This window comes from Astatotilapia calliptera, chromosome 13 (genome assembly GCF_900246225.1).
Source record: "Astatotilapia calliptera chromosome 13, fAstCal1.2, whole genome shotgun sequence".
Lineage (NCBI taxonomy): Eukaryota > Metazoa > Chordata > Actinopteri > Cichliformes > Cichlidae > Astatotilapia > Astatotilapia calliptera.
Genome location: NC_039314.1, coordinates 20,959,503 through 20,983,407, shown reverse-complemented (window position 1 = coordinate 20,983,407; position 23,905 = coordinate 20,959,503). Strand labels below are relative to the sequence as shown.

The following is a 23,905-nucleotide window of genomic DNA, read 5'->3' as shown; positions in this document are numbered from 1 at the left end:
AGCACCTTGTTTTGAAGGCAAAAGTGCAGTACTAGCAAGGTGTACCTAATGTAGTGAGTGGTGAGTGTTTTTTTTCACTGCCTAGTCAAATGAAATTGGACAGACAAGTGTATGGCTCTTTTTTATTAACAGTAAGAACCAATGCAGATAACTGAACAAATATAAAATGCATGAAACATCCACAACATATTAAAACAAAAAAAAAAATAAAATAAATAAAATGGTTTTTTTTTCTTTACAAAAATAACAAGAAAAAAAAAATACAAAGACCACTGAGCAGATGACACATGTAGAGTTTTAAAAAATAAGCCTGTACCTAGCATTCACAGTCCCCCAATTTATATTTTTTCTGATAAAATGGGAGAAAATAAAAAATAAAAACACAATTAGAGGCTTCTTCTTCTTCTTCTTTTTTTTTTGTACAGGCAGAATAGTTCCAGAGAGGCAAGGCAGTCACGTCTGATATCAGGCTAAATGATATCGCTCATCTGATGCAGCCTTTGACTACTTCTGCATGAAAACACACCACAATCTGATGTGCAAAACCAGATAAATCTTCCTTAGACGACTACGTCTTTTTTTCTTCTTGTAATCAATGCCCCCCCAGCTTCAAAACGGGCACTTTGAGGCATTGAAAAACATTGTACAGTACGGTATAGAGAAGGAAATGAACATGTATTGTGGTACCTAATTCACTATTCCATGAGCATCTAAGTACTAATACACTTGCCTTTAAGTTGTCTTACTCTAGTACACAGACTATAAGCTGGAGAGAGATTCAGAAAATGGTTAGTCCCCATAAAATAACTACAAAAGCAGCAATGTCAATGAGTAAGAGGTTAATTATACTGAAATTCCACAGTATCAGTAAGATAACAATGCACCTTCTGTATATACACAAGCAAAATTCATTAAATCTTCACAGACGGGGAGCTTATTTTGTAATTATCTAATCAATTCAACGACTTGATATTTTAAACCATAAAAAGGCTTCTTGTGAGGTGCCTATATTCTTTTGACAGCACATTAATTGAAACTAACCCAGCAGCTTTTTTCAAGTTCAGATTTTGTATGCACAAAGAAAACGAACAAGTCAAATCATAAAAAGTGTCTAAATATAAAACAGTGGTTTAAACAGTGACCTTCTTTGTTGCTACTTGAAACAGAAGTCAATCTGTGACTTGGAAAGAAAAAAAAAAGCAGAGAAAAAGCCAATTGGAAATCATAAAGACACTTAGGCATAGATTCTCACAGGGGCCAGAAATATCTGTTTGCAATTATTAAAATAATGATTCGTTATAATAAATAATCTTCTTGAATTCTTGATTTGCTAACAGAGACTGGGTTTTGACATTCAGAGAGGTGGGTGAACTGCAGACCAGATCACGTTAAGATGAACTGCAATATCAGTTGATGACTTTTTAGTGTTTGGAAACATACTCGCTTTGGTAAGTGATTATCATTGGTTTCCCTTAGGCTGTTACTACTGAGTAAAACCGCTATTCAGTATTGTTGAGAGCAACCCAGGCGCTAGCTTGCAGGGAGAAAACACTCTGCTCTCTCATGCATGTGCTACTGCTCTGACAAACATGTTTCCAGCTACAAGGAGGAAAAAATGGGGAGGACAGAGGGGAACATAACAGGCGAACAAGAAATAGGTGAACCGACAGATGGGGAGGCACTGCAAATCAGTTTGAGAGACGGCTCGATGGACGGTTACAATTCGGAAATATATAAAACATCTGCAATTTGGCAGTTCCTGGCATAAAGCATGTCTATTTATGACTGTGGTTTGTCGGGGTGGTTATTTAAGGCTGCTGAAATATTCTTTGCACTGGCGTGGAGCTAATAAATTATTGCAGTGTGTTGTATTTTGTTCTAGTGTAAATAGAACATGTTTTGCAAGTGTTATGTTACAATGCAGTCTGTCATGAAAGTGTTAAAAGTCTTTGAAGTAGAAGGGATACGGGGTCATGCTGCTACTATGGAGGATATGTTTTAAGGCATGTCCTTAGTGTAGAAGGGGTCCAGACACACGGAGAAGGCAAGAGGACTGGAGGAGACTGTACGCCCACAGAAATCTGTCCACTGAGAGAGCACCCGACCGGTACCGCCATGTCAGCCGGCCAGCTTGAACAGTTCAAAGTTGAAATGTCAGTCTTTCATTCATGGGTCAATTTCTGTTCATGGTTAACTCATGATGTATCAGCTGAGGGTCAGAGAGGGGAGTCTAAAAGTCAGATGAAGCACTTCAATTCTGGTGAGGAGATCTTTTTTTTTTATATTATGCTATAATCTTAGACTGGTATAGTCTCAGAATGGCCATTGTTCTGTCATAAACAAATAAACAAACAAAACAGTTTGAATGTTTCTACATGGATCACCAGCCGCTAGCACTCCAATCCATTTGTTTATTCACATAAACCAAACTTTATTTCTGGGCGATGGCCTCCTCTCCGCTCGGCCGGATCCGGCTGAAGCTAAGACCTCCGACTGCCGATTTACCCAAACCAATGCTAGTGTCGCGTGCTTTCTCCTCCGTGCTGGCAGAAGAAGTCTGAACCCTGGCGGAGGCTGCTGCTGAACCTCCAGACCCTGGAAGTATCTCCGGCAGTGATTCTTTGGCTGGGGGTGCCGACCCAGGGCTGGTAGCAGAGGGGGGAGTTGTTTTGGCGGCTTGGGGCTTTGTAGGGGTTGTGGGGCTGGTCAGGCTGAGGCTGGCCAAGGCATCCAGAGTCCCATCTGGGTCTACCATCACATTGATCACTATCACAGAAATAGACAGAGGGTCAGTGTGTGAAAGGCTTCATGTAAAAGCCAGTGTATATTTTCTATTGTAAAATATAGTTTTTGATCTGGTCTTGCTTTAAAAGCCACATGCACAAGTGTAGAAGAAGAAAAACATTTCAGATTTGCAGAGAATCTTTCTGACACCTCCATTTCCTACATATGTGTCCGTCCCATTTTGCAGGGTGATGAATTTTCAGCATTTGAAAGAAATCCATCATTTTTATTTCTTTTCCCTTAGTATTAAGGTGCTTCTCAACTTTTAAATACAAATAAACAGAGTTGAGATGCAGGAAAATGTCTACGACTCTGAGCGAGTTCACATTTATAATTTACCTTGAAGCTGCTTTTCGACTCTCTTCAGTTCAAGCAGAATACCAGAAATTTCCTGTGAATGGAGGGTGGAAATAAAATGATTAGGAAGTAAAACGATTGGGTTCACTTAACACTGGGAATTGTTTGTCACTCGATATGATTCAGACAGATGAATTTACGCACCTTGTTGGAAGTTTTAAGGAGTGGTACTTCACTCTCTGATCTTAGTTTACTCTCAATTTCATCCCAGTTTCTGTCCTTATCCTTAAACAAAATCCTGGAAGCAAACATTGTACAACAGGTCACGTTTGTATTCAGGATCAATGGGTTAGAGTTAGGCACTGTAGATATGTTGTTAAATGCTAATGGTACTTATATCAACAAGTATACTCACCTTATTTTTCCTGCTGTTTTGTCAATGGAGTGCCTGATCTTGGTGGACAGCTGGGAAACTGAATGGAGCAGCAGGCTGTCTAACACGGCCTGCATGCACACAGAAGAAGAAACTGACTGTTAAGCTGACTGCTGAATGCAATGCAGCTTCCAGAAATTTGGTGTCATATGTTCTTGTTTGCCTCTCACCTCCTCTCTATTCCAGGTGCGTCTTCTTAAAGCTCGAGGCTCCAAGTTGTCAGGAGCACGGGGCCGGAGCTCTGCTGGTTTACCGTTTATCTCTGGTGGCTTACTAGTTGAAATCACAGGTGGGATCTTCCTGAAGTTGAGGCTCTCATCAAACACCCGATCAACCAACTAGGCAAAGAGGGGGAGAGATGGAGCAGGGAGAGAAGAAGGATGTCAAAGTTTTGAACCGAAAGTAGAACTTCGGTGTTGTTCTACTTTAGTTTAACATAGTATGTGAGAATTCATGGGAAATGAAAGCAAAACTCTATCAGTAAAAGCTAAGCAGCTCTGAAGCTTTTTAACTGTTTAGCCAAAGAAAGTCGGTTTTTAGTCTTATAGTAGAAAAATAATAAAAAAAATACTCTCTTGGTCAAAATAAGGATAAACAAATGAAAGTGGAGTGCATGGGACTGTAATACGTGAATACCACACAGCAGGTGAGATCAAGAAGCAGCAGAGAGGCATTTTTTTTAAATGAAAGCAAAACATTAAGATGGAAGAGTGCAATGGAAACACACGCAATAAGGCAATAAGAAGAAGAAAAATGGGCACCTTTTTCATGCTGTCCTGTATATCCGGCTGCGTAGGACGTGCAGGGCCTACCTCTTCCCGAGTGTCAATGGCCGATCCTGGAGTGGTGGCAGCGGTGCTGACTGTGGTGCTGGGTGCTGTGCCGGATGAGCTGACTGAGTCAATCTCGCCGGCAACATCGTGGATTTCACGAGCCAAGATGGCCAAGTCCTTAGCCAGGTCCTGGCTGATCCTGCGCACACAGGGGAATAACCTGTTAACCATCAGACGGGGTTCTTTAGGACTCGGGATAAACAGCCACATGAACACATGAAACCTGCATACACAGAACAGCATATACAAAACCGTTAAACCATTAAAGCTCAGTTTCACTCAGTTCAGTGTGGATCAGTACCTGGCTATCTCCTCGCTGTGTGCTGTCCAGTCCCTGATGTACTCCTCTTGCTCTTTCATGCGGTGTTTGATCCCCACTCCACCTGGGCCCGTCACCCCAACTGGGCTCACAGTGGCGCCGAGTCTGGAGTTGCGGTGTGGGACGATGTGATGAGGCCGCACGTGGGGCCGTTTCGGAGAATTGCGATTGGAGCCGAACTCTTCCTCCGAGGTGGAACCGTACTCTGGTGGCAGACGTCTCCACCTGCTGCTGCTGGACACTATGATAGAAGTGCATGAGAAATGTCATCTTTCAGTCAAAAATATCAGTTATTCATAAAACAGATAAATGTGCTTGTAAAGTTGAGATGCTTTGTTTCTGAGGAAGCCAGCAGCTGATTCTGCTCTGATCTGACAAAATATGAATGTTAAGCAGAGGAGAATGGATGCTTCCTTGTTTGTTGACAAACACAGATATTTCTCAAAGGCAACGACGATAAGCTTGATTACTGAACTGCCTTGCTGGGCTTGAATAAAAAACGATGGGAGAATAAGAAGCGTTAGTGGTGCCAAGTATTTCAGGAATACTATCATTATTGCAACTTTGCTTAGTTGTTGTATGGACTGATGCAGCAATGTTTGGAGTTTAAAAAACATAATTAAAAACAACAACAAAAAAAGAAACACTAGTTGAGTTTATTGAAAAGCTCTTGGCCCATGCTGCCAACAAAAGCATCCAACAAGTTAACAAATCTTGTTAGAACCATGTTAGTGTATGTTAACCTGCTTCAAAATGCTCACACACCAGAGCCATTAATGTACTGTAACTGTGCCATGATGAGATGACACAGAGTGCTCTTCCAGTCTTCTCAGAGCGGAAGTGTCTAGATCAGGGGTGTCAAACATAAGGCCAGAGGGCTAGAATCAGCCCAGCAAAGACTCTAATTCAGGACCAAGTAAAGGAAGGCATAAACAACACCAAAGTAATTAGGTATTCGCTCAACAGTTAAATGAAAGAAAATTTCCATGTTTTTCACTATCAACTATAAAACCTTCAGGGTTTTTTACAATAGGACTAAAATAAATGGTCAAATAATGGTCAAAAAACCTTTTGCTTTAAAATTAAGAGACAGCCTGAGCAAAGACCTACCAGAACTTCTTCTGTAATTCTGCACGTCTTATAACTTAAACGCAAAGAGTCGTGCTGACAGATTTCTTTTTTTGCCACAAAGTGGACTGTACGTGGTCCGACACCCCTGCTCTACATGTAAATTCTCCACAAGGTGGAGCCAGGACCACATAATCACAGAGTTGGAGATCAAATATCAGATCTTTGGATAGAAGTGAAGCTTAATCTTTAATACATCGCTGTTAGCATTTATACCTGCTATAAAAATTTTTTGTATACTTTACAGAGCTGATACGACTGTATTGATTTGCTATCAGGAGTGACACTCGGCTGATCATATTGGAATTGAATATGATTGAATTCACTGAATCTATAAAAGCATTTAAAAAACATGGTAAACTTGTAAAAATCTAGCTACTGCATCAGCACAGTAACCAATCTAGATACAAACAAATCCTGTTACCATTTGCATCACGGCAGTTTTAACCTTGTGCTAATTAATAATTACATATAATACAACATACTACTACAAAAACAGAACTAGGAAACCTCTGAAAAGGTGCACTTCAGGCTGCATGTAGCATGGGATATAGGGCCAAACTACAGATTTGACGCAGTAAGAGTATGGGTAGAGCATTCGAGTCCTCATCACAGCAGATTTTAGGTAGGAGACGTTAACAATACAAATATGCTAGAGCTGGGTCATTGTAGTTTACGTTGACATTTACTGGTGATTTACTAAGCCTTTGCATTTTTGTATGTGGCAATTTTTGCCAAAGAAGCTACTCAACGTACATACATTGTTTTCATTTAACTTTTAAATGCAAGCAGCGCCATTTTTAAAACTGAGTTGCTGCAGTAACACAGTTCAGATCCTGTGGAGCTCAACCTTCTATTCCTGTGACCCAGGTCTGACACACACTTGTACACACTAGACACACACACATACACAGTCTAGTTAGGCTCTATAGTCCTGGTACAGTACCCATTAGCTCCTCCTCTGTATCACCACCTGGAGGTTCGGGTTGAAAGCTCTCTGGATAATGAAAACCAATGCACCAAATCATCACAACACGGTGGAAATGTTTGGACACAGATGTTTACACACTGACATGTGAGGTATGCAATGATGTAGATGTAATTAGACTTTGTCATACTTTTTTATAAAGAAACTGATAATTAGGTCAAAACAAAAATAAAATGAACAGCTAAAACTAGAATTCTACTTTTTCCTTTCTCTGTGCAACTAAAAAATCTGAATCAATCAGACAACAGTGCTGGAGTAGATGTATTCACCTGTTGGTGAGCAGTACCCCGCTGTAGTGGTCTTGCTTTTGGCTTCATTCAGTTTGGACACGCTGTTGGCTCTCATTCTGGGTGTCAGCTTGTTCTCCGTGGGTGTTGATGAGCGCAAGCCCAGACGCAGAGCAGTCTCTGATGATAGCCGGGGTGAAGAGGTGGAGCTTCGGGTCACTGTACACTCAGAGTCACTGCGGGCTGAGATGGAGCCCAGACGGTTTCTTCGTGGCTGCGCCAGCAGATCCAGCCGTGACATCCCTTTCCGGCCCGATGGCGGTTTTGAGGTGGAGCTGGTGGTGGACACCTCAGAAGCCACAGACACCCTGTCTGCATCAGCTAGATCTGTGTCAGATGTGTCTCCCAGTCGAGCACGACGGAGAAGAGAAGCTCTTGTGGGTCGTGGCTGAGGCAGTGAGGCTTGCTTGCTCAAGGAGGAGGCTGTGGCTGCATGAAGAGTCCGGCTGGTTTTGGAAGAACCACTGGCAGATGTCTTTGCAGACCTATCAAGTTTGGATTGCAAGACATCATCTGAGCCGCGTCCGTGTGTTGAGTGCCCCAGAGGTCCAGAGTAGGTCTCCTGGTCTGAGGAGAGGATGTCGGAGATGGGAAAGGATGAAGTCTGGTCGTCATCAGTGAGATCTGCCGAGGGCTGCCGTGCTCTGGAGGAGGCAGAAGATGGCTGAACAGAGCGACGTGCATCAGTCCGGGTCGTTGCTTCGACTGGCCTGCTTTTAGTCTTTCTCTCCAACCGTTCACGAGCACTGGGATTTGTGATGCTGGTTTTGGAAGCTGTGCTCATATTGCTTTTCTCCCGGTGCATACTGCTGAGGGAACGCCGTTTTTGTACACTGGCTGCTGCTTTCTTATCTGCCGATTCAGCCACATGACTAGCTGTGCTGGCTGTGTCCACATCTGATTCAGGAGAGATAGAGTCAGTCCGAGGGAGGAGGGCTGAACTTGAACCCTGAGCAGTGATGCCAGCTTTACTACTTTTCTGATCTAGTTTGTTTTCATCTCTTAGTTTGGCCTCTAGGAAAGCCATGACAGCTTCAGTGTCCTTCAGGAGAGTTGCAGTATCCATGCTGCCTACAGAATCACTGCGTTCACGTCCATTGCAGCCTCTGTTTATACGTGGGATGAGCTCGGCAGGGACGCTGGCACTGGGCTTCTCAATTGTGAAACTGCCCTGGCGGACTAGAGGCTTTCCAGACTTCTCGCTTCCTTCTCCTGCTCCTCCTCCTTTCCTCTCCTCTGACTTCTTCCTCCTCTCAGTGCTTCCAGAGGTCCGGAGAGAAGCCTTAGATGGAGAGGAGGTGGAACTTTGTTTCCGTTTACTAGTCATTTCGCTGTTCTCCATGGGAGTCGGGGACTCCCCGTCTCCCTTGTTCTCTTTCTCCTGAGGTTCAGTATCCTGCTTTTCCCCAATCTCTGACCTCAGAGTCTGGGTAGCGGATTTAGCCCGGGAGTCATCCACAGGGAGCTGAGGGAGGGTCCTACGCTTACGGTCAGTCAGACTGGAGGAGGATTCGCCTCTGCTGAGGGAGGCACCAGACTCAACAGTATTAGCACCTATAAGAAAAAACAACTTAATTGTGATTCTTTTTTTTTTCTTTTGTTTGCATGAAATTAAAAAAAAAGATTTTCAGTCCTAGTTCTACTTTGAAATAATTAGCATATCAAGGTTTTAAAAATGAAAACATATTGTGTTTAAAAACTGAGTTTCCAATAGTATCTACCTCTCTCTTTGTGCAGGAAGCTGCCTGTTTCTGCTCCTGAACCCTCTGGGTCTGTTCTTGTGTGATTGGCTGCTATGCTGGCCCACTGAGAGACCCAGCTAGAATCACCAGGGAGAGCCTGGGAGGACACAACAGGGAAGAAAACAGGATTGAGAAAATTACAATAGAGCTCACTTAACTTAATGGTGGCACAAAAAATACCCAGGAGATCACAACAATTGCTATATCTAAAAGCCATTAAAGTATATAAATGATGAGAGAACTGAGTTAGACTGTAAGGATGAAGATATTTCACTACATTTTTATTTGATATTAAAAAAAATAACAGTTTGCTATATGCTCTGTGTGTTATTTAAATACATATAAATCACCCAGACAGGGGGGCATAAAAGACAGAAGAACAGACAGAAAGGCTGTCATTGCACACACACGCTGTCCCCTCCCTCTTGTAAAACTGCCTAAAGGGCCGAGCATGTCTCTCCTCATCTTAGTATGATCTAGGTCACTCGTAGGGAGGACTTGCCTACTCCCACGAACAGGCTTAGGGAGTAAGTGCCATCAGAGTTATTCTGACACACAATATGAAGCTTAGTCATGAATCTTAAGTCTGTTATATGACACTGGACTAAGAGGCTATTGTCAGTACTTTAACATGCTAATCTATAGGTGAACATAAAAAAGCTAATCAAAGACAGAAAAAGGAAGAAAAATACTATAAGGGGCATAAAAAAGTAACAAAGCAAAAACAAATAACCAGTTCAAGTTCTGTTTTCTACCTCTTTTCCACTCTGTCCTGCCTCCTTTCCTTTTCCTTCTCCTTTCAGGTCTGACAGAATCGATGAGTCTTTGTTCTGCTGCACACCAAACACCTAAAAATGTGTAAAAAAAGAAGAATACAAAAACGTTTTGCTCAAGTACAGTTAATCTTTAGACAATATGCACATTTTGTATGCAACAGAATAATGGTAGTCTTTGGAATGAAAATGAAATACCGCCATAATATATTTTATAAACATATCATTCAACAGTTCTCCTACTGAACAAAAGTGAACTAAACAGAAGTAAGTGCTGTTGAAATAAAGCATTAATTGGGTCTGGTTATTTGAGTACCATGGCGACATAAAAAAATATCAGTCACACATCACACAGACACACACACACAGACACACATGCACTATTTACAAAAGAAAAGAGAGCGAAAGGCGGACAGACTGTGAGCAGTGTGCCAATTAGCGTGTCAGCTAATTACAGGAATTAGCATAACAACACTTCCAGTTTTGAATGTAATGTGCCCAGACTACCACTACCTCGAAATACACCCCACTAATTATATCACAGCTCCTCCTAAGATAACACCTGCATGCAACACTTGAAGGGACAAGTGCCACACTAAGATGTCATTTAGTAAAGTTAAAATCAGGCCTGTGTGATAACCTTGTAATTTAATAACCCACAGCAACAACCTGACTTCCTAAAAAAGGTTTATGTGCAGCCAATCCCAACTTCTGAATCGGTTAGGTGACAAATAAAAATACTGGCCATTGTTAGAGTTGCAAACTTTCCTTTCTACAACTTTCTAACCTTAGCAAGTAAAATTGTCTCTGTAAATTTAACTCACAGTCATCTCTCTAAGTGCATTTCTTGCCTATTTCCAGTATGTTTTCAGTGACCATGAAAAAGCTCTATGGCATAAGACCAGTGGCAGCAGTAGGAAATTGATGATGGTGGCACAGCCTCCCTGGAGCATTGTTTAATAAAGCAGGACAGTCCTTGATGGAGTAAGTCTCTCCAGGCAACTACAGAAGCATTAGCTTTACCAATGGGACAGAGAAGATGGGTGGTGGTCAAAAAAGGCAACAGAAAGGGGATAGCTTTGTTTTAATGTCAACAACGCCAAGTACTCTCATAGGACTCACTACCCCTAAAACTGCCAATGAAGCAGGTAATAAACAGACTATTAACCTTGCTCTGGCCTGTTTATGTTGGCTCAGTTACTTTCTGCAGTTACTGCAGAGACCTTAAATGATGCTTGTCATTCTAACTGCTACTTTTATGGTCAACGTTTGGAAACGAAAAGCAACAACACACATAATTTTTGTTTTCTTGTGACTTTGGAGGGATCAGAACATAAAACATTAAGACTCAAACAACAAAATGCAACAAATGTCCTTTAAATAACCCACATTTAAATTTACTATTGTAATTTATCGTATACTATTTACACAGCACATCTCAGGTGAAAAAAAGATTTCAATCTAGGTATTTAAGGCTTTACAGACTTACAGATTGTTTCAGTTTGTTATGTAGAGTTTAGGATTTCGTTTCTGGAAAATATGTTTTTAATCACAAACTAGTGGTGATGTTTATGGCCCAAAAATGTGGGATCCTAAATACATCTCATTTCAAGTACTGTGAAAGCTGGGGCAGAATAACAGACATGTTTCCACGCTACCTTGTCTATCATTCGCCTGGCCTCCTCTTCCTCCGGGTTCTTGTTTTCCAGTTCGATGGTGTAGGTACCTTTATCACTGTGGTCGTCTTCTGCCTCCACACCAGCTGTACTTGCACCTCTGCCCACAATTGATGTGTCCTCACTGGGGGTGGTGGGGCTACCTGTCGCCAGCCCGGTACTGGCCGAGCTCCGACCAATACTTGGGTCCTCTGACCTCTGTTTAAGAAGCACTCGGGCAGCTGTAGGGGCACCTACAGTCACTGTAGCTGGTATTGGGGCTGGGACCTTACCTGAAAGGTACACACACAGAGCACAGAAATACAGCTGTTAAAAAAAATAATGGTCACACATACATAAAATGCTTTTCAGAGGATAAATAGTGCCTTTGTGTCATTCCTTTACTTAAATAGCTAAACTCCCAGTATGTCTTATTATATTTAATGGGTATAGTTTTAAACATTTACTTTGGAAAAGACAAACAAAATCTGGTCATAGAAAGAGTGTAAAAATACATTAAATCTGAGTTTTATTACCTGAGTCTGAGGCTGTTGTGGCCGAGGTGGAAATGCTAAACACCTTGGGGTGAGAAGGAGGCTGAGGACAGAGTCCCTCTCCACCAACTCCTGCTCCCAGCAGGGGTGCGGTCTGGGAAAATGAATATGACCGGCGCTTGCGAGGATTTTCCTCATCATAGAACTCGATCATAAAAGCAGTACGAGTCCCAGTTGTTCTGGTCCCACTGACTGTTATGTTGCCCCCTCCTGTTTCTCCAGATCCTCCTGCTCCCACGTGGCTGTGTGACGCTTTTAGGCGTTCCTCTAAAGCATGGCGTCTGTTGGCAAAACGCAGCCCCAGCCCATTCTCTGAGTCGCTCTGGGTGCCATCCTCATGTTTGCTGCCTAAAGGGACAAAAAAAAAAAAGAATTATTTTAATTGACTATATTGACCGTCCACATATTCTCAAGCGAAAGATCTTACATTTACATCACAACATATATGCAGAATAATTCCACAGCAACAGGCCACAGCTTATGTAAAAAGATGCAATATAGCAATGCTGTGCATACAGCAGCATGTGCGGCATGTTCTGACAACAAGCAGTTAACACAAGAGCCAGGCACACAGAACCACATCCACCTAAAACCACATTCGTAGTCTAAATGAACTATGAACTTTCAGTTGTGACACACACATTTAACAGATAAAACAGACACTAAATTCACAACCTACCGCATTACTCGAGTTATTCTACATTTGTATCAGTCTGGGTCAAGTCATCACGTCCACGCTAATCCAGACATGCCACCCACACCCACCACTATCCCTGCCTACTTCACTGACAGCAAGAGAGGCGAGGGGGAGGGGAGGAGGAAAGCATGGAGAGGGAAGCGAAGTAGAAGAAGGCTGGACTAGAGTGTGTGCGTATGTGTGTATGTGTGTAGAGGGGGTTCAGGCTGAACAGAGAGGAAGATTGGGGGATGTGGAAAATGAGGAGGGTGGAGGGGCAAGGAATGAAAACAGATTAAGTGTGACAAAAAGGAAAAAACAGAGACTGAAGAATGCTCAGGATACGGAATGTATTGTCATTAGAGCTAAGAGAATGTCACACAATCAAAGACCTAACCAGTCACTGGCATTTAACTAGCTGGCAGTCAGTCCATCAGGATATGGGAGAAGCGAAGGGAAGGAAACACCACAGGACTGGTGCTGCACATGATCACACACATTGTATAAACCCAAAGCTCTGTGATATAGTTAATACTTTCTCCAAAATAATACAGGCCCCAAAAGCTTGTTTTTAGGCTGTTTTTCACTTCAGACACAATGTGCAAGTAGTGCTACTGAACTGCCCTCTGTGAGAAAAGAGGACAAAGAGCCTAAAAGATGCATACATGCTGAGTGGTCTTGAATGGCTTGGCAGGTTCACTGTGCACAGACTGCTCCTTTGAATCTGTTAACTTTCTAGATTAATTTCATTGTAATCAGGACTGAGAGTCAAGTTATGGACAGTACTGAATTAAAACTGGAAAGCCGGTAAACATTAGTGGCGTATCAGGATGACACATTATTTATGTTAACAGTGACATGTGTACTTACAGAAGCTCCACATATGACACACTTTAGTTTTCTAATTACTTCTCCTACTTGAATCTATTACTTTTGTTTGTTTTGTCAAGTCTAAGAAAGTCTGTTTAAAAAATGTGAGAGCTGGAGATCTAAACAGCAATACACCTTTTGAGATAACCTCTATGCCATCCCAACACTAGGTGTCTCTGTTTTGCTTTGGTCTTGTTGTGCTTTGGTGGATAGCTGGATGAGCTACACCTGGGCCCAGTATGCCCAGCTTTAACAGCTCCCTCCTTCCTGCAGACTGACTGGCTATGCTACAGTGAACTCTTTTAATTTAATCATTTTACTTTTCATGCATGCTGCCAGCCACGCATGCATGCATTATAATGCTGACTGTCTGATATATGCAAGTTCTTTTAAGTTGATCATATTGTTTTCTACGTTTCTACATCTAGTTGTGTCTTATTCTTTGCTATACTTTTTTTTTTTTTTTTTTTTTAAATCTGCCTTTTACAGGGCGCCAACCTTCATTCAAGTACAATATTAAATTGCAGAGCACCCCTGTAAGTACTTTTTCCACACTGGGATATCACAATGATTCTGCTGCCTAGGGCATAATTCAGAGTCTGTGGCTCATTTGTCACATTCCACCGGCCACCTCCTCAAAATGTTCCATCTTTCCAAACTGTAGTTTATTAAAGCATTTATTAAAGCATCTATTTCATTAACAAGAAGAAAAAAAAGAAAACAGTAGCTTGAAGAGATCAGCAGATAAGCAGACAACGAGAGGCAGGTCTTTCATGCTGTGTGTCCGAGACAAAGAAGCCCTTGGTAGGGCCAGAAGAGAACAGAGATGTCTGTGAGAGTCCAGTGCTCTGTCCCACTCGCCCCACTATGACTCACAGTGGAGCTGGCCTCTGCCCGCACACGCACACACGCACACACACACACACACAAGTAAACAGACACACAGACATACAAAGCTCAGCAAGAAAGTACTTACTTTACATGTAGACACACTCACACAAGCAGGCAAGCAAACACACAACCTCAAACATACACAGAATTGTACTGTATGTAAGGATACACTGCAAGTACAACACATACAATTGAATTTAAAGTCCTGAGTATGTGATAGGCTTTAACTATTAGGGCAAATTAATTACATTTCACATGAAACACTCATCATTAATAAGAAAATGAATTTTGTGTTCTTAATAACATCTCAAATCACACATATTTGGCAATATGCTGATAAGCGTGCAACAAAATACTTACATTTTCATGCATACACATGGCAGTTCATATTCTAAATAACCAACAGTATAAAGATATATCATGTAGACTATTTCCTACAGTGAGAAAAGAAAGACTTACCTTGATGGTTAGAAATCAAAACCTCAGTTGCTTCTTCTCAATTTTCTTGCTGAACCTCTGCTACCCTCTCTGCCTAGAACCTCTATGACACACCCTGAGCACATCTCACAAGCCTCCTCTCACACATGCCGCACTGCTTGTCTGCAGATCAGTGCAGAGCATGATTCCAGCACACACATGCAGCAGACGCAGACCTGGCGAATTTCAGCAACACAAATGAACATGTAAGCAGCGCATGCTTCGCACACGCACTCATCAGCACTGAAACGCATGTCTCACACATGCCGCTGCAGCCTTCACACACAGACACACAGACAGATGTTCAGCACTAGTGCTTGCTATATATGTCTGAACGCTCGCCTTCCCTGCCATCATTTGCATCACTGTTACTATAACAACTAACTAAAAAAAAAGCTCCCTTCCTTTGCTGCCTCCCTTTCCGCTTCTACTGCAGTGTACACAAGTCTCTCTGTCTCTCTCTCTCTGTCTTGCTTCTCTTTGTTTAGTCACCTTGGCTGCAGTTACTGCAAATACTGCTCTCTCTCATCCTGCTTCTTCCTACCTTCCCTCTGTACCTGTCTGCAGATAGCTTTTCATCCAGCTGTCCACTTACCCTCTATCTCCTTGCTCTTCAGCCACATTTTGAAAAGACTGCAGCATCCAGCAACCCAAAACTCGTATTAAAATAATAGTCCCATAGCTGAGCCATTCTGACAGCCCATTAACATGTGTGTTGTACTAACTCCATCTAATAAATTACCTTCTCTCCCTTTCACTTCTGCTAATAGATTTCCATTTTCATCAGCTCGCATCTGCTGGTCCCTTCCCTTACACATGCCAGCACTATCATAAATTGGCCTTCATTTAATTGACTCAAGACATGTGCATGGCCTAGCCTAGCATCAAACCTAAACTCTCTTTAGAGGGAGAGAGCACAAGGCTTAACCTTGCTTGGTTTAATCAATTCTCATAAAAACCCATAGCAGCAGGAGCCAACTCAGCAGCTGGCTGCTTGCAGGTAATGGGGACAAAGAAACACAGAGAACCAAGAAATCTACAGCAATAGTATTTTTAAACCTTATCCCACACATAATACAAAAGAAGAAAAACATTTTTCTGATCATGCAATCAGGCTTTAAATGGCAGGATGTATTCTATGCATGCATGTGAGTATGAGTACTCTTTTCTGCAAACAGGAAAAAGGGGCTGAGCTATACAGCAGCAGAGGAATAGGCATGGTATTCTCTGCTAGCTGCTAATCTCCCCTGCTTGGCTACCACTGCCAACAACCTCTGGCAAAGAATCAACTCCAACTTCACATAGTATGGCAAATGACAGTGTGTTAAATATTGTACTATTACACTAAGAAAGTGAAATTAGAATGACTTTGCTGGTGAACTAACTGATAACTCACAAATAAGGATTATTGTAGGGACTAAATGGGATTCTTTTGTTAGAGGAAGGAGAAATAATCAGGGAAACCAAAAAGAGGCACAACAAAACACACAAACTACAGACATACAAATAGTAAACGCAATCTACCTTTCAGTCTTTTCAGATGAACTGGCACATCGCTCTTGATGCTCTTGCTGCTCTTGCTGTCATCCTCTGTCGACTCGCTGCGCACAAGAGTGGGGTCATTCTGGGCTAGCCAATCAGCTACTTTGCTCTCAGATGCCATCATAGCAGCCTGTAGGGTACTCAAGTCCCTTCCTCCTGCGCCTCCACTTCCTGCTCCACTCTTCTTGGAGCGAGATCTGTGGTGATCGGGTGTGAACTTTGACACGTGGTCTTTAATGGTGACTTTCCCTGGAGACGTGTTGTCAAACTCTATGGTAAAGGAGGCGTGACCTTGAGCTGTGGAGCAGACATACTACTGTGTCAGTCAGTACTAAATATAAGTTTGCTAACTGAAGCACTTTTCTAAAAGAAAAAATGCATATAACCAGATTGTGTAATTATACAGTAGTGCATGGACATTTGCTAAAATGTACTCAAATAAGCCAGTGTCACTAGCAGAATAACTGCTACTTTGTCTGCACTAGATACACATTGATCTCTTATTTGTGCCATAAAAGATTTCTCAAAAGTTCAACATGAATAACATGAAGAATACAAAACATAAATACACCTGCTTTTATCAAGACATATCAAAAAGAATTAAACATATACTTCACTTTACCTGTAGTGATGTGACTGGCTGTGCCCTCAGTGTCCTTGGTAGGAATCTCATGGATGCCGTTACTGGCCATGTGACCCTCCTTGGTGGGGATCTCAAAGTAACTGGAATCATGGGCAGTGGGCGCATGAAGACCACCCTCTTTAGCTTTCTCCCCTCGATGTGCCTCTTTGCTTTCTAAGTTCAGAAAATACCAAAAGATGCATTCGAAAATAGATCAAATTTGGGTAGGCAATAAATATTTGACATCAGTGGATTAAAATAAAACCACCCAACCAACCTGTGAAAATCTTAGCCAAAATTAGATGGTGAGATTTTATTTTGGGGTTGTGTTGTGTTACCAGCTTGTGGACACAGCACAACACTGTTCCAGCTAATGTGCTTTTGCGCTGCACACATCCTTTTTAAAAGAAAAACACAAAGCTTCCGGTACCAAAAATTTTGTACGTTGCCTAAAGACTCCATATTCTCAGCTTCTATGTGGAGCACAGGAATACATTACTTAGTCGACACAGATGAATACTAGATTTAATTTTCAAAGGATATGAAAGCGAAAATATTGAAAATCAAGCCATTCAAGACACAGATCAATCCACTCAAGGTTTGTTCTTCACATCAACTTTCTGTTTCTCATTTTCACTTTCTGTCACTATAAAAAAAGAAGTAGTGCTGGCATAGCTCTTTAAAACCTGATTTCGGGGGACTTTTTTTCTCATTTGTCCGTATTAGCAAACAGACCCTCTGTGAGATCTGAATATGACAAATGATACTTGCAGAAATTAGAAGGGCCATCTGCTTTATGTTGGGGAGCAAACGTAGGAACATATGGCAATTGACAAAAAGAAACAAGAAACAGAAACTGTCTGCACAATACAAGAGTGAGCAACAGTGAACACATTTCTAATAAAATATTTATTTTAAATATATCACAGAACTGCTTAAAGACTTAGGACAGAAAACAGGACATTCCAAAAGGTACAATCTCTTAGTTAAAAGCTGCACTTTCCACTTCACTTTACTTCCCTCAGCTCAGTTTAGTTGATTTTTTTTTAATCTTTTTGAAACTATCAGTGGCTGCCAGTGTAAGCGGCTCAGCAGTTTTGGAAAGATTTACAACACAGATTAAGACTGAGAGCAAATATGATGTACTTTAGATCAAATATGTGCAGTGATGCTTAAGATTCAATGACTATGAGAACACTGTAATACCACTGAACTAAGACAGAACACATGGTTCAACTTTCAAACAGCAGTACTACTACACTGTTCACATTTCTTCTCTGTGATCTCTTACCTTTCAGGGCCTTCTGGTGTTAAAACAAACAGTTTTAAAAAGAGACAAAACAATATAAACAGCAACAGTTATTCCTTTAAAATTCTGATGAACTCAGAAAACTTCCTCTATCTCACTCATGTAAGGAGTGAGTTAGTGTGAACATAAGTCATCTGAGAATCACTTACATTAGTCACTTCTGCAAAGTAAAGAACTCCAATAATAATTTTATTTAACCGCTAGGTTCAAACTAACTGCTGAATGTGTTCCAGGATTTCTGTTGGCCTAACAGTACAACACCAAACCCTTTCTCATTTCACAGACTTGAGAGTTGAAGAGATTTCACTGACTGGACAGCTCTTCAATGAGCTGCTGGCAATCAAGTGCAAGGTAAAATATTAGATAAATACAAAGCTGACTCAAACTGAAAGCATTTCACCAGCTCCATTGCTCAAAGTGTATGGATGAGAAAGTGATACTTACAAAAGAATTAGAGCGTGGTTGGCTAATGATTGCTGCAGTGTACACTTAGTGTGGTCTGTTTGGACACTCTGTGTGTGTGTGTGTGTGTGTGTGTGTGTGTGTGTGTGTGTGTGTGTGTGTGTGTGTGTGTGTGTGTGTGTGTGTGTGTGTGTGTGTGTGTGCTGGGAGGTAAGGGGGGAGCTGGTGCAATGGTGTAACCCAATCAGCTTGAGCAACAATACATGAGGAGGGGAGGGTAGGGGACTCTGACAGCACAGCCTATTCAGAGAGAAACATAAAAAGACACACACTAAATTTAACTGAAGTACACATACATGCTACAAAGCACACAACCAAACAGAATCGCTTCCTATCCCCAAACCTCTCTTTCTCGCTTTCACTTCCTCCTAACTGTCATATCTGAATAAAATGACCTATTAGGGGAAATACACATGGAGGTAAAGCCACACCATTTAAAATTAAATGTCCACTGATAACATACTGATAAATATGCACGCCGCTTCACAATCCAACGTTTCAACATTCATCTTTTAAAAGCCGATGCTGGGGAGGGTAAATGCCTTTTACTCACCCGCTTCCATAACTGAAGTAGCCAATCCCATTTGGCTGATCTTCTGGAAACGTTTTTTTTCCGTTTGGTTTCAAATCAACCCTTCACACTTTTGCAGATTTACTCCAAACTGACAAGCTTTTCTAATCTCACTTCACCACAAAAATACGACACTAAAATCCACAGAGTGATGAGAATCGTAGAGAACGGAAAGCACCTATAACTGACTGTTAAAAGAGGTAAAACAAAAAAAAACAAACAAACAAAAAAAAACCCCCAAAAACCCAGTCTTCTTTTACCGACTGGCAAAGATGCTGCCAGACTATCCATCCAGATGTAACGAGAGATTTGAGGATGCTTCAGTCTGCTCCAGTGTTTTTTTGTGTTTGGTTAACCTCCCCCCACTCCTTCTGGTCCACACTAAACCAGCCTGGCACAGACTGATTTTTTTGTATCACTGAGCTGTTCCACTATTCCTCTAATCCTGTTACTCTGACTATCGGCTTCTAGTTAACGTTATTCCCTCCTCAGTCCAATGGTCACTGTCTAATCGCATAGTGCAGGCAAACAGACATACATGCATACATGCTATGAAAAAGGCCTTTGTGTGCACTTGGACTGTCACAAATACAAAAACACAGGCTAGTTGGACATCACCCCTTCAACACAAAGAAAGCAAATAAATGGAGCTGGAGGACATTAGGATGACTTAAGCTACTGATTCAACTTAACATAGCATCTTTAATGTGTTAGCTATTTAACAGCAACGTTTCACAGTACATTGTAACTATACACTGTAAACGGTAAAACACTTTGATTTTAAATTTTTTGCTTGAACTAAAGCAAATAGAAGCTTCATTTAAATTACTGAAAGTGCATCCTATTATAGAGTATGAAATTGAACTTCTACGTCATGTCTATTTGTAAAGCAGTTACCAAGTGCTAACAGTAAAAACATCTTTTACAAACCAATCACAACTACACAAACTTTATTATAATATGTGGAAATCATTTGGCATTCTTACAACTATGTTTTGAAAATGTAACACTGTCATTGTACATGTACATTGTACCTGCTTGCTGTGTATAAACCCAAGAAAGCACATGTTTGCATTTGATCTCTGAAAGTGTAAAATAATTCAAAATCTCACAGCCTCCTACCTGAGGTGGAGCTGTCATGCTTTTTTGTGGATGTCCTGTTTTCCTGTTTGAAAGAATTCTCATCATCTGCGTCCCCATCCCCCCACCAAGACGGCTGGCCATACAGGGGGGTCCCACGAGGCAGTGCTGTAATATCCCCTGGGGCAAATGTTCACACAAAAACATTTTAACAAAGCCTTGCAGTGAGTCTACGTGTTACTCTGTGAAGGCGAGTGTTTATTACTGACTTTACATACTCAGGTCATATCTAGATAAACAGTTCACTGAATCACGTTGCACCAAAATTAACCCAGCTGCTCCTTGCGTATGTCTGTGTTCGTGCTTTAATTCCCCCTAGTCGGGTCTTGCAACACTGACCTATTTTCAAAACTTTAGCCAGCTTGGTCGAACACGCATGTGAACATTCAATGTTTTGGGTTCTTTCTCTTTCAGAAATAAATGGTGGATATGAAAGACAAGCTTTCCATTTGCCTCCCTGTTCCTATCAGACTATAAGAAAAGGTACTATGCTCCAGTGGTAACTCTTAAACTGAGTAAGGAAGTGAGAGGAAACATCACTGAGTGCTGTATCAGAGGACATCTCGTCAAGTTCTTTGCGTTCTTTCCTCATCTTATGCCTTTTCCCCTCATTTTAGTACCCTTCACCTTGCGATGTGTTAGTTTAAACACAGTATATCCAGATAATTATAGATCCTCAGTGCCAAATTGTTTACAGTGAGTAGGGCTGATCTATATAAAAACTACTGAACGTATGTTTACTGTAAATTATAATATGTGGGTGAGGTCTGGTACTGAAGCAATAACACTGAGATTGCATCCTCATGAAAAACAGCATGAGTGTTATTTAAAAACTGAGTGGAAGATCAGGCAACATGCAAAGCTGAGTGTATATCGTTGCCTGTTTAGGTCCAAATTTATTTCTGTGTCTGTGTATCTTACTGCATTTTATAGACAGCAGAGCTGGGATGTTGGTTTTATATGGTTATTATTCATTCAATCTGACCCTATTACAGCTTAAGCTGTCTGTAAACCCAAGCCCTCTATGGCCTTGTTTTAACATCTGGAGATTAACCAGAAACACTGCTAGCACCCCAACATGCCCACTGATGTCACTTATTAGGGACACCCTCAAATGTAAGCCGTCTTCATGATAATGCTCAGCGCCGGGCAGCAATTTTTCCTGTGACCATGTCCACCCCCTACTGGCCTAACCCTACCACACTTAAATTACACAATATTCTTATTTTAAAAAAGGTTTCCTTATTTGGGAAAAAACATCAACAAAAAACAACAACAACAACAACAAAAAAAGACACAAACACTAAACCAGGGGTGGGGAACTCCAGGCCTCAAGGGCTGCTGTCCTGCAGGTTTTAGATATCACCCTGGGTCAACACACCTGAATCAAATGATTATTTCATTACAAGTCCTCTGGAGAACTTCAAGACATGTTGAGGAGGTAATTCAGCTGTTTAGATCAGCTGTTTTGGATCAAGGACACACCTAAAACCTGCAGGACACTGGCCCTTGAGGCCTGGAGCTCCCCCACCCCTGCACTAAATGATGACATGAATGTGAAGCCTGAATACGAATATAAAGCCTGCTCTCTCAGGGTTGTAGAAAGTGAAAAATTCAGTGAACTGCTTTTGAAACGGTGGTATTACATCTAGAGGTTTTAGAGAGTATTTGCAGAACTATATATCAGAACATACATTTTCTACTTGTTAATATCAGCATAAAGCCATTACTAAACATTTGTATTGCTTTTGTTGTTATTTCAGTCCCAGGGCTACTTTTGGATCACCACAAAATTAAAATTCCACTGAAGATATCTTTATTCATAAGAGAAATTTGTAAATTTAAGGAAACAGCAGACTAATTTACTTTTCCACATTTACTTCTGTTTTGTCTCTTACCTCCTATCCTCTCTTCAGCTTTGTGAGTGTCCACAGGTTTGGCAGATGACTCTTTGGAGGAAGTGACCCCATCCGTGACTTTGCTCTCCCCTGATTTAGTGTGGCTGGGGGATCTATGTGCCTTTGTTGGGGTCTTACTGGGAGATTTGGTTGTGGCTGTGGTGCTAGCGGTTTCACCAGTCGATGGTTTCTTGCTGAGTTGGAGGCCAATGGTGAACTTTTCATGCTAAAGGGAGAAGAAGAAATGGACACATAAAATGAATAGCCATATATGTAGTACAATGCAACTGTGAAACATGATCATGTTAGGACAAAGGTCCTCACCTTTAGAGCTTCCTCAGGCACAGTGAGTTCTCCTCTCACCACCGTAAAGAGATTGGTATGTGAAACAGAAAGGTTAAGGAAATACGGGTCACCATACAACTATGACATGATTACAGACACTAATGCAAGCCCACAGGTGGGGAAGCACAAATGAGGTAAGGACCTGCACAACCAGGTTTAAAAAAATACAAAGTAAAACTAATTTAAATGATTCTAATATTTTCCCTATTTTAATTAGAAAATAATAATAATCTAAAAATGCTAATCTATTGAAAGAAATTATTCATAATTCCCTATGTATTGTTATAGATTGATAAAAGTTATGGGGTGTCAGGCATGAGCTGTTTTGGCTTCTGTGATGGGGCATGACACAAACTGTTTAAGAACTGATACACTACTGCAAGTTGTGAACTCAACTATGTTTCTAGGTCACAACACAAGTTTGGCACCTTGGTGAGAATAAAAAAATTTTCCTCAGCATGTTCTCTAAATGGTGAACATATTGCTGGTTGTGTGAGGGGTGAACAGATTAGTGAAGGATATCATATCCAAACCTCAGCTTGTCCTCTAACTTTAGAGTGATGTACATCTGCTCCTGAATGCGGACATCGTTTACAAAGGTCTGCAGAGAGAGGGTACAGAAAGGCGGTTATTTAAAGAAATAGTCACAGTAAAATTCCAAAAATAACATGTGCTTTAGTACTTTAAGTACTATGGTTGACATCTTTCTTTCTTTATATTTATTTCCTTTTCATCAACAATTAACATCCTAATGTTTAATGTTTTTTTTTAATATACAGCCATTATAAATCACAAAAGCTCACAGCAGGGACAGTAAGTAAAGTAAGTAAAGTTTATTTATTAAGCGCTTTTCATAGACAGGTAGTCACAAAGCGCTGCACACAGAGATTAAAATAAACAGTACGATAAATAGCAAAATGCACAATATACACAATATAGAGTTTACAGCTTGCTTGGTCTAACCAACAGTTCAACATGTAAAGATATTCAGGTTAATAACATTCAATACAGGACATGACAAAGCTTCAGATTCATAAAGTAAGCTAAAAACAGATGATGTTCAGCATTTTTGCAAAAACAAATACATCACTCAGCCATCTATGTCTCTAGCTTGTTAAGAGGTTAAACTAATGGATGGATAAAATGATTAACCGATTAGCAAAATAGCAACAGATTAATTTTCTAGTGATAAAATAATCAACTTAAGATTACAGCTCTAGTCTAAACAGCCTAAACAGTTTACAGTTTTAGGATTATGAAGCTAGGATAAACCAATCCGACAGATTTAAACACCAATAATAAACTTTCA

General features: G+C 41.0%; 1 protein-coding gene across 8 annotated transcripts in view; it reads right to left on the bottom strand.

Moving 5' to 3' along the window:
* Window positions 1-409: 409 nt before the first annotated feature.
* cep170aa (centrosomal protein 170Aa) overlaps window positions 410-23,905 on the bottom strand; it is a 38,998-nt gene continuing 15,502 nt past the window's right edge. The window contains exons 5-23 of one of the 8 annotated variants that reach the window (XM_026189512.1): window positions 23,119-23,197; window positions 22,576-22,634; window positions 22,252-22,477; window positions 20,336-20,473; window positions 16,872-17,045; window positions 16,232-16,546; window positions 11,776-12,141; window positions 11,243-11,532; window positions 9,567-9,659; window positions 8,791-8,908; window positions 7,052-8,623; window positions 6,741-6,791; window positions 4,649-4,907; window positions 4,276-4,507; window positions 3,685-3,852; window positions 3,497-3,585; window positions 3,286-3,379; window positions 3,124-3,175; window positions 410-2,766 (exon numbers count right to left, since the gene is read on the bottom strand). In XM_026189512.1, coding sequence (XP_026045297.1) covers window positions 2,432-2,766; window positions 3,124-3,175; window positions 3,286-3,379; window positions 3,497-3,585; window positions 3,685-3,852; window positions 4,276-4,507; window positions 4,649-4,907; window positions 6,741-6,791; window positions 7,052-8,623; window positions 8,791-8,908; window positions 9,567-9,659; window positions 11,243-11,532; window positions 11,776-12,141; window positions 16,232-16,546; window positions 16,872-17,045; window positions 20,336-20,473; window positions 22,252-22,477; window positions 22,576-22,634; window positions 23,119-23,197 — 4,710 coding nt within the window. In that variant the 3' untranslated portion in view covers window positions 410-2,431. The other 7 variants (XM_026189515.1, XM_026189513.1, XM_026189517.1 and 4 more) reach the window with 7 other exon arrangements.